This window comes from Dipteris shenzhenensis, chromosome 10 (assembly GCF_047967505.1).
Source record: "Dipteris shenzhenensis isolate YYH24624 ecotype China chromosome 10, Dip_SZ_1.0, whole genome shotgun sequence".
NCBI classification, from domain to species: domain Eukaryota; kingdom Viridiplantae; phylum Streptophyta; class Polypodiopsida; order Gleicheniales; family Dipteridaceae; genus Dipteris; species Dipteris shenzhenensis.
The window spans coordinates 5,545,195-5,556,453 of NC_141605.1; the positions used below are offsets into that span (position 1 = coordinate 5,545,195).

Consider the following 11,259-nt stretch of genomic DNA (forward strand, 5'->3'; position numbering starts at 1 on the left):
TCAACATATGTGCTCCCTTTATTCTTTTCTATTTTTAGCCCCCAAACCCATGATTACATTGATCTTCTTATGTGAAAATGATAAAGAAACATGGATTAAGTATTAGTTTCCATACAAGTCTTTGAGAAAGCTTAAGGGTGTTATCTTCATCAATTAAGGTGTAAGATTATATGCAAATGTTATGTTGTATAATGAAGCAGACTATATAGTATTTATATCATGGTGCTATCTTCATCTTTTAACTTGTAAGATTGTATGCGAATTTTGGATTATATTGGGCAAATTGTATAGTATTTATATCATTGAGCTTACAACATTCATTTTATTTGGAACTTTTCGTATGGATTCTTCCCTTGAGTTGTATTGTGACAAATTTGCTAGGCAAAGAGTCCAATATTTAGTAAATGAAGATCTAACTAAAACACACACACACACACACACACACACACACACACACAAGCCAAATAGACTATTGCTCTAATAACTCAATTGGAGTCAATGAATTAGATTTTGAAGTCTTCCCTCAATTGCATGTGGAATTAATATATGGAGTTCCAACACACTGTCTAGATAAACTAGTGCCCAAACAACTCAATGCGCCAATCAGTTTCATTTTCTAGTCCTTCCTTCAATTGCTCGTGGGACTACATTTCCAAGTATGATGGAGACGTGTAGGAGGAAACGTGATGATGAGGTTTGCATGCAAACGAGCATGGGTGTTAGGTGGATGTGAGGGAGAGAAAGTTCAAGAGTCCAGAGCTTTTGGGGAAAGAGTTGGTGGTGGCATGGGTGGTCATGAAGGTGGGTTGGATGGGATGGGAGAAATAGAGGCTTCAGGAAGTAAGAAGATGAAAAGCCACATCTTGATTCCATAGGTTTTTGGCGGTGCTATGCAAGAGGGAAATGTGCTTGATAGATTAAAAGATAAGGGCACTTATGACACGGAACTCATGAGCCAATGCTTACGATAAAGGATGGAAGCAATTTATGAGCAAAGGGAGAATGAAGAGACTCTTGATTAGAGTGGGGACCACCAGGGGTTGTCCATTGGGTGTACAGAAGGTGTGTGCCTAGCTTGTCAAGACGTGAATGTCTTGGTGAGTGGACTTCAATACAAGACAAACAAGGTGAAGAGGGTTTGATGGGGAGTCCCACTCAAGTTAGGCCCTTAGGGGGTGGAAGGTTGCTATCGTTGGGGTGTAATTAAAAAAGGAACTTCACCATTTTGTCAGTGCATGTCACAATTTTCTTAGATGGTGCTCTTCCATCAGATTTGTAACAACTAGTAGTGTGCATTAGGTGGCACTACCCACCTTATGTATGTGGTGTGTGTAAACTCTCTGCTAATCCTAAAGCACACTATTCTTAGCCCAAGCTTGTGAGAACAAGTGACTAGTGCTACATTCGACAACCCGAGTCATGCGCTTGCCTTTGTGCCAAGAGTCTCCTTGACATGCCGAACAATATGCGATGCAAGTGTGCTACACAGCTGGGACATCTTTGGAAGTATGGCGGGGTGATGCCAGTTAGTGCAATGCCGCCCACGGCTCATATGCATTCAATGCACAATGGGCGGGGCGGGCATGGGTCTTAGAGGTGCAACCCACGACCCAGATGCATTCAACGGCGGGAGCATACTACAAAAGCCATGTCATCCGAGAGGAGGGAGCCACGTAAGATGGCGGTGCCACGTGAGCGTGTGTGCTATCTACGCCACTGCGATTTTCCTCTTCGTCGTCTTCTTCTTCTTCTTAACTTTTTGATCGCGAGCTTCATCGTCTTCTTGTGTCTGCTCTGCTCGCCCTTCTTCTCTCCTTGGTTGCTGCGACATGCGTTCTGTTGCATCCGGCATGAGCGAGCCCCGCTACCGCCTCCCTGGATCCCCGTAAGTCTTCTTCCTGCTCTTTGCTTGCTTGCTTGCTTTCTTGCTTCCACCATTTCCTCTTTTAGCTCAGACATTTGGCCTCTTACACCCTCCAGCTATGGTTTCTTTTCAATCGCATTTGGCTTGCAAGGCCGCCGCTGCTTTAGGACTTTATCTTTTCTAATTCAGCTCGCTTATCGCGTTATCTTTGAATTGTCCACTTGCGTCTCTCCCTCTCTTTCTCGCAACCTGTGAGTTCACGGAGGGATGAACTGCTTCTCATACATGCATTTTGCGTACATTGCAGAGAGAACGACGACGCCTCCAAGTTTGCCTCAGCGGAACACCAGACACGGAAGCTCCCCAGAGATACTGAGAAGAAGAAGCTCGAAAGTTTTTACTTTGCAGGAAAGGACAGGCGCCTGAACTGCAAACCCTTCACGCTGAAGTTGGTCCTTCTTTCGCTTTTCGTGGCTGCATCATTAATCTTTCTGTTCTCGCCCGTCTCGTACGACGAACTTCGACGGAGCTTTAGGTCCAGGTTCGCATTTTGAATTTTTTCTCGTGAAAGTCTAGTCTTAAATTTTCTTTGGGTCCTAGGAGGTTTATTGAATCACGACCCTTGCAGCTTCACAGAGAGCAAGCGCTCCAAGGAGAGATACAACGCATCATTCTCCATAGATTGGTCCGAAGTCTCGTCCTTGCTGGGTTCACTGAAGGCGGAAGGACGAGGATTGAGGACAGGACTTGTAAATATCGATCAGCCTGAAGAGATCCACGAATTTCAAGCGTTCGCAGGTCGAAACAATGTAGCTCTGTTCCCCCTTGAGCATCTGGATGAGGATTTACAGTGGTTAGATATTTTCCCGGAATGGATCGACGAGGAGGAACTGTTCGACGTGCCGAAGTGCCCCTATTTTCCAATGCCGTCTGTTAGACGAGGAACGAGGCTGGACTTGGTTGTTGCAAAGGTCCCGTGTCACCAGGGTTCGTGGTCAAGGGACGTGGTTCGCCTTCAAGTTCAACTTGCAGCTGGGAATGTAGCATCTACTACGCAATCCACGCATGTGCTGCTTCTGAGCAAATGTAAACCCCTACCCAATCTTTTTACATGCAGGGAGCTCCTTGCAGGTGGGCACAACGCGTGGCTCTTCAAGGTGAACCTTGTGGAGCTTAGGAAAAAGTTAGCCCTGCCAGTAGGGTCGTGCGAGCTGGCTGTGCCCGTCGAGAATAAGGGTGAGTAGCGCATTGATACGCTCTTTTTAAGTTGAGATTATGGGAAACACCTCTTGGCTCTCACGATGGTCATGCTTGGTTTTCTCCTGCAGCTCCTCTCAGCATCAAGGAAACTGCTAGGCGGGAAGCATATGTAACAATCCTGCATTCTGCACAGTTTTATGTCTGTGGTGCAATTACTGTTGCCCAGAGTATTCGAATGACTGGCTCCACCCGAGATTTGATAATCCTTGTTGATGCAAGCATTCGTCCAGAACAACGGCAGGGTCTTGAGGCCGCAGGCTGGCATGTGATAGAGATCCAGCGAATAAGAAACCCCAAGGCTGAACCTGAGGCATACAATGAGTGGAACTACAGCAAATTTAGATTGTGGCAACTTACCAGCTATGACAAGATTATCTTTATCGATGCAGATTTATTGGTGCTTAGAAACATCGATTTTCTTTTCGATCTGCCAGAGATCTCTGCCACTGGCAATAATGCTACTCTCTTCAATTCTGGCGTGATGGTCATCGAGCCTTCAAACTGCACATTCCAGCTTCTGATGGATCAAATCAACGAGATAGTGTCCTACAACGGGGGTGATCAGGGTTATTTGAATGAGATTTTTACCTGGTGGCACAGGATTCCTAGACGCATGAACTACCTCAAACATTTCTGGTCCAATGATACAGAGGAGTTTGAGCTCAAGACTAAGCTCTTTGGGGCTGATCCACCTGAGCTCTACGTGCTACACTACCTGGGTCTCAAGCCCTGGCTCTGTTTTCGTGACTATGATTGTAACTGGAATGTCGAACGCCTGAGATCTTATGCAAGTGACGTGGCTCATGCCAGATGGTGGAAGGTACATGACAACATGTCGACAGATCTGCAGCAGTTCTGCCTGTTGCGCTCAAAGCAAAAGGCTTCTCTTGAGTGGGATAGGTTGGAGGCACAAAATGCATCCTTTCCTGATCAGCATTGGAAGAGGAATATCACAGACCCTAGGTTGCAGATCTGCAAGGAAAGCTTTTGCTTCTGGGAGAGTATGCTTTGGCATTGGGGTGACCCCAACTATGATGGAAGTAATCCGCCTAGCAATGAAACAGCCCCGCTTCCATCTGGTTGACCCAAATTCTGCCCCCTGATGAGTCTTGGAAGAGAAATATGACAGCCCGAGTTGGAGATCTTCAATGAAAGCTTTGTTTCTGCAGGAGTATGACGGAGTTGACTATGACGGCGGAGGTGATCTGTCTAATCCATGCTTTAGTCTGCTTGAGCCATTTTCTAAGGCTCTTTGGCTTTGCTACAACAGCAATATCATATATTCAAGAAGACAAGCTGTGCTCCTGATGGAAGGCACCATCATGGCAATGCCTGCTTGTCATCTGTTTAAGGGCTTTATCTCGACAAATGCCATGTTATTAGGGATTTTAATTATTTATACCTTCAAATTGCAAGGCAGAGTTGATTCCTTTTTAAAGCTTTGCATCCTGAATGGCCAGCAAATAAACAGTACATGATGCTATTTCTTTCTGGCATCATATCGATTTCTTCCTGTTTTGTGCAATTGTTTGGGGTTTTCCTAGCCTCCTCACCAATGTCAGGAGTGTCTCAGGCCTGTCCAAAGTTTCTATGTTTCACAAAACATGAAGGGATTCCATGGAAATCCATGAGAGCACATGCAATACAGTCATGTTATGTTATTTATTTGTTCTCTGGCACAGGATTGAAATCATTTTGCTTATACTCATGTGGATTTTCTGTAGCTCTGCTGTGGCTTGATTGCCATGATTTTAGGATTGGCTGAGAAAAATGGGGTTCTATTGTAGAGAGCAGGCCTTGCAATAGTCTTCATCTTTTGTAATATGAACTTGCCACCGTAGAAATAACACGGAATTTTCTATCCCTGCAACATGTTCGACAGAAGTCTTTCAAATCACGAAAGCACCCTATTGAGATGCCAATTCATTTGCTCTTTGTATGGTCTGTAAGATGTTTTTATCAAACTTGAAGCGTGGTACCTTTAAAGGAAATGGCTGTTGAAACTACTTGCCAGTAAATAGGTAGATGCAATCCTCAGTGCTTATTTTCATTGCAGGCATCTTTTAGCATGACATTTATTGTCCTTTTACACTGCAGGCAGGGACATCAAAATGAGCATTTGCACTTCAGTACTCGCACTTTCTACGTCTGATTCATTCCTGGCATAGGGGGCTCAATGTTCGGAAGATTGATCGATACCTGGATAATGAATACTACTAGAGGCATGGTTGTACCTAATGAGTAATGTTGATGAATCCCTTATGGATAGGGCTTCCATGGTATGCAACACGAAGGTCTATTGACCTAGGGTCTGTGTCTTCCCTATGACGTTTGGTGCTTGAAATTGCTCTATGGTGGCTGATAAATTGCTCTATGGTGGGTGGTAAGTTCCATATGAAGCACTCTCTGGCTTGATTCCTTTGTACATGGTTTGATGAAGATAATCTTGGTAATAGACTCAGTATTGGATTTGACTCAATGGAAGATGCCTTCGGTCCATGAGTGGTTGTGTTCTCTTGTTCATAGTTTACTTTGAGAAGTCTTCATGGTAGGCTTAGGTTTCTTCTTCTTGGTGAAGGCAGGAATTATGTCGCATGAGGTGGAGAGAAAGCTGAGAAGAAGGAAAAGCCATGAACCTAGATTTTGAAATCTTTTGAAGGAATAGGAGAATTATTGTTTAGAATAAACTATGAGCTTGGGTAATTTGCAATCTTGTAGACCCTCAGCGCAGAAGAGATGGTGCATGATAGGAGATAACGGGTTCTTAGACTGTGTTGTCAAATAGGACGGTGAAAGGTGACTCCTTCCCTTTGAAGTTCCATGTTTGTTTTGTTGTGTTCAAATTTTGGTTTAACCAATAATAAGGGAGCATTAGAGATAGTCCAAAAAATTCATTGTGGATAGCTTTGTCAATGTACCTCCTCTATATATCTCAGCATTGTTTTTACTTAGTAAATTTTGAGACCAACCATATGAACATTTTGGCCAAATGCGTGAGACTACGCATGGAGTTAGATTTCATTGGTGATGCACATGGACTTATTGATATTTGAAATAGCTTCCTCCTTCAATAAGCATACTACATTCTAGCATCATGCACATGATGTAAATGGATTGCTTACCATTTTATTGTATATCTTCTTAGAAGTTGTTTGCATTTATTTTGTTCAATGGCATTTTTTAATTCATCACATTTCTTGCATATTGACATCCTTTGCTTTGATGGTGTCTTGGCATTGCAAAACTATGCGCTCTAAATTTTATATAAGGTTGACCTTGAAATCATACTTTCTTCTCTTTCTTGTAAACATTTATGAATAGTTTCATTGTTTCTTTAGAGGTTTGCTTTAATGATGTAGTTGCATTTGTTGTTGGACCCCACAGGGCAACCGAATGCACATGCACAGCACAAGACATAGGACAGAGGGGCAGAGGCGAAGGACGAAGCAATCCAGTCCAACTTCCTTCGCACGACTTCTTGGATAGAGTGACTGAAGGGCTAGGCTGATGCACTAACTCCACGAATCCAACCATCGAAATTACTTTCCAAAACCCTTCCGAGGTCTATTAAGGCACAGACGGCAGAGGTGTAAAAGCCAAGGAAAAGGGCGACGGTATGTCATACCAGAATCAAGAAGCTTGACAAGCTGTTAGATCCTTCATGGTTATAAAGGTGGTGGGTAGTACCCGCCGCCAGAGTATAAATATAGTTAGTGTTGGAGAGATTGAGAAGAGTTGTGTGTGTCAAGTGCAGCTAAGCGCGTTGTTGTATCTAGCCCGTTTGGCTCCACATAATAGAACTTTTTTCTCAACGAATTCCTTTCATACCATTTCGCTTTTCTCGCATTCGTTGTTTTTTGGCCTGCGCTGGGCGGTAGCCTTAGGAGCAGTTCAATTTTGACAAAGCAGAAAATGCTTATTTGTTTGGTTTTTATTAAATATTTTTTTGTATTGGTCGATATGGAAGTGTCAGTTCCACGTGGAACTGCAGTGCCAATTTGCATGCTTCAATGCATGGCTTTGGCTTAATCATCGTTTTCTCCAATTTTTATGGCACCCTGCGTGATCCTCGTTTTCTTCCCTCACGTGCATTGTTCTCTTTGTTCATCTGTTTACGTGAATTGCTTTTGCGACGGCCTGCGTGTTCCTCATGTGCCCAATTTGCAAAGACAATTCAATGTATTTCTTTCATCGTTGAAATTCAAAAGCAAGGCAAGGGAAGCCAACCATTGTCAGGGAGAATTGAACGGGTGACAAAAACGCGTGAAGAATTTGAAAGGAGGAGGCTCAACCACGACGACGAAATCAATGTCGAAATTGAATGATTTATGGAGGTCTCAGGTATCTTCCTTCGTTTGCTCTTTGCATGATTGCATGCCTTCGTTTTGCCGGCTTGCTTGTCTTCCACACCTTCGTGACTTTGCTATTTCCGAAGTTGCGAAATGCAAGACTTTGTACTTTGTGACTATTGGGGCATGGATTCTAGGGAGTCGGGACTACTTTTGCAGTGCCTCTGCCATGCTACTGTTGTGAGTGATTGATTGATTCTGGGTTGTTATCAAGAATATGCAATTCATAACATTTCAATTGACATTGGTGGCTCATTTCCGTCGTCTTCTTCTGCCTCTATTAGTTATGAGTAATGGTGATTATTGAAGGTATGGGCACCTCAGCGACTTCCGTTGTGGTGCATGTAATAGCTCTGAATCAAATATTTGAAGAATATTTTCTGTTTGACCAAATGTTCCTGCGCCCTTCTTTGCTCTTCTAATCTCTTGGACCGGCGGTGTTCGGAAGGTTCCTCCTCAATGGCTGGAGGTTCTCTGCCATCCAAAAGCTGCTTTACTCACTTCGGGAATGGCCGTTGCCGTTGTGGTTCTATAGGCTCTTCTTCTTCTTCTTTATCTTGAATCCTTCGAAGCACCGTTGGGGGAGGTCGGTCTGTTGTTGGTGGTTGTACTGGATGGATATCCTGGTCCTGGTTGTCTGGGAAGGAAGCATCCTCCTCCAATTGATGCGGGTGTTCTGAGAAGACCACATCGCGACTTACTATTACCTTCTTGGTAACAGGATTATAGAGACAGTAATCCTTCGCCTCTTCAGTGTAGCCCAAGAAAATACACTTCCGGCTCTTCGGTTCCCATTTGGTCCTGTTAGCATCAGGGACATGCACAAAACAGTCACATCTAAAAACTCTGAAATGTGCAGCTGAAGGTTTCTTACCAGAAAAGCCCTACAGTGGAGTCATCCTGTTCACAGCCTTCGTGTAGCTACGATTCAGAATATGAACTGCCGTGTTACATGCTTTAGCCCATAAAGTCTTTGGCAAATCTTTCCCTTTCATCATACTCCTGCCCATTTCGCAGATTATGCGCATCTTGCATTCTGCTACTCCATTTTACTGTAATGTATGTGGCGGGGGTTTCTGCCTCTTGATCCCGTGACTTTTGCAGTAACTTTTGAATTCACTTGATGTGAACTCTCCACCTCTGTCTGATCTCAACTTCTTTACCTTCCTCCCCGTTTCTTTCTCAACCATTACATGCCATTCTTTGAACTTACTAAAAGCCTCATCTTTAGTCTTCAGGAAGTATATCCATATCCTTCTACTATAGTCGTCGATCAGCGTCATGAAGTAGTAGGAACCATCCAAAGCTTCCGTCTCCATCTTTTTGCAGAGGTCCGTGTGAACGAGCTCTAGAGGAGCCTTTGCCCTGCTGGCCTCTTTAGGAAAGGGTTATCGATGCTGCTTGCCCATCATGCAAGATTCACATACATCGAGCAGATCTGTAATTTCTGGTAGGTCTGCAATCATTCCACTTTTCTGCATCTCCTTTAAAGAACTAAGGTTTAGATGACCAAACCTCTCATGCCACAACTTAGTGTTCTTCACATCGGCTTGAGCACTGAAAGCTGAGAGTTCATAGATGTTGTTGTGCCGTGTACCTTTACCAATGACCTTCCCTTAAAGATCCACAATCTGTGCACCATTCTTATCGAATTGAACTTTGAGGTCCCGATCCGTGATCGCAGAAATGAACAACAAGTTCCTCTTGATATCTGGCACATAAAGAACATCGGACAACTGTTTTACAACTCCATCTGACTTGAGAGCAATCGTACCTTTTCCTTTTGCTGGACATTTTGCATCATTACCAATTGCTACCAGGATGTCATTTCCTATCGGATGTAGAGAGGTATACCAATCCTTCCGACTGGTCATGTGGCGCGATGCACCACTGTCAATAATCCAAGGTTCATCCACAGGTACATGAACTGCCTCCGTGCAAATCCCCTCAATTGCTACGAACAACTCTACTGGTACTACCTGCGCGCTGTTGCTGGACTCTTTCTTTACTCCGTTCTTCTCATCTGCAATCTTCTTTCGGCACTCATTCTGCTTGTGCCCTGCCTTGTTGCAATAGAAGCACTTGATCTTCTTCTTTCTCTTTTTATCATCAGAAGAACATGGGTTACCAGAGTCCTTACCCTTACCTTTCTTTGATCCAGCATAGAAAGCCAAATCTTCTCCAGTCCTTGTCTTTCGACGCATCTCCTCCTCTAGAAGCATTGCGCTGAAATCCTCAAAGTTGAGGGGTGGATTTTTGTTCTGCGTATTCAGCACTGTAACAAGACCATCGTACTTTGGTGGGAGAATCTGTATGCACCTTCGTGCTAGATTCTCGCTGGTGATGGTGATGCCAATTGCAGTCATCTGATCACGCAGATTCTTTACCCTGGTGATGAAATTCTCTGCTGCTTCAAACTCGGACAGTTTCTCATTCGCGAGTTGAGTCTCTAGATTCTGAATCCGCATCTGATTTGTGGTCTGGTACTAATTTTTCAAGACTGTCCATCCCTCCTCCGCTATGGTGACATGTTGAATTGACGCCATGACAGAGTCACTTACACTGCTGACAATAGAACACAGCACATCTGCACTTCTTCTTGTCCATGCGAGAATCTCATTCGCAATTGGTACTATCTGTTGTCCTGCATTGGCTGGATCCGGTCTCGCGATTGACTTCACGTCCACCCCAGTAGCAGTATCCCAAAGGTCGTATGCGCTTAGGATGGTCTTCATCTTGAACTTCTAGAGTGGATAGTTAGTGCCGTCCAACTTTCTGCTTTCGCCGAACGGTGGAATTCGCAATCTTGTGGGCTAGGCCATCTCTCACAATCTGCTCGCAAATAGAAACACACTACCAAATCTTCTTGCTAGAGTCCAGGCTCTGATACCATGTAAGAAAACAATACAACGTTTGTGCTGAACAGATAACAGGATCTCGTATGTAAGAGAGAAAAGCAGATAGTATGGAGAATAAAAAATTTGATTACTGTAAAACTGATACAATAGATGGCGGTGCCTCCCAGCCATGCGCTCCTGTGAGAGAAGCTTCGATGGCGTGTTGGAAACAGTAGAGGATGGAGGCTGGATGCTAAGGAATCAGGGTTGCTATAGCCAGTGATGAAATGGGCTTCAGGGGCTTGCTCTTATATAGCCACTAGTCGTAGTCGGTTAGACCCAATTGGGTGACCGACCCAGTCTGCCCAAAACAGCTGACTGGGAGTCGGTCCTGAAATAGGCCATCGACCACACGATAGAACCGTGGCAGAAAATAGAGCAAATAACCGACGGTTACCAATGGTTAGAGCGATGACACTAGGATGGAATACTTGGCCTAACTTACTCAAACATTCCATCCAATGATTATTTTCAAATAGGCTAGCAATCTATTCATGATTGATGAAAACTAAACTACTCCAATTATTCGCTTGTGAATCAAGGTTTAGGTACAATGGATGATTGTAACATCATGTTGATGCTTGGTTCTGCTCCCTTCCTCTCACCTCACTAGGTTATCGATGCCCAGGTTTGTGCACAGTGACTTGGTGGAAGATGCCCTCTCTTGCAGTCTTCAGTGGCTAGCTTGTGTTCCTACCAGTGCTGGGTTGCAAAATCACATCATGAACTAATGGGGTCTTTGTTGTGTGGGTGAAAATTATATGAAGACAGGTGAAAGAGAAGCACCACAAGTACAATATGCACTATAAGAGTAAAATGCAATACTTGTATTATCAAGGCATTCGGCCAATACAATAAGCTGGGGGTTGCATAGGAACATGCCTTGCAA

The 11,259-nt window shown here is 44.0% G+C and overlaps 1 protein-coding gene across 1 annotated transcript; it reads left to right on the plus strand.

Annotated features, from left to right (window-relative positions):
* Nucleotides 1-1,744: 1,744 nt before the first annotated feature.
* Nucleotides 1,745-4,967, plus strand: PGSIP2 (plant glycogenin-like starch initiation protein 2). Its single transcript, XM_087380610.1, has 4 exons — nt 1,745-1,885; nt 2,172-2,405; nt 2,493-3,100; nt 3,193-4,967. The coding sequence occupies exons 1-4, from the start codon at nt 1,830-1,832 to the stop codon at nt 4,206-4,208; spliced, it is 1,914 nt and encodes a 637-aa protein (XP_087236736.1). The 5' UTR covers nt 1,745-1,829; the 3' UTR covers nt 4,209-4,967.
* Nucleotides 4,968-11,259: the final 6,292 nt, after the last annotated feature.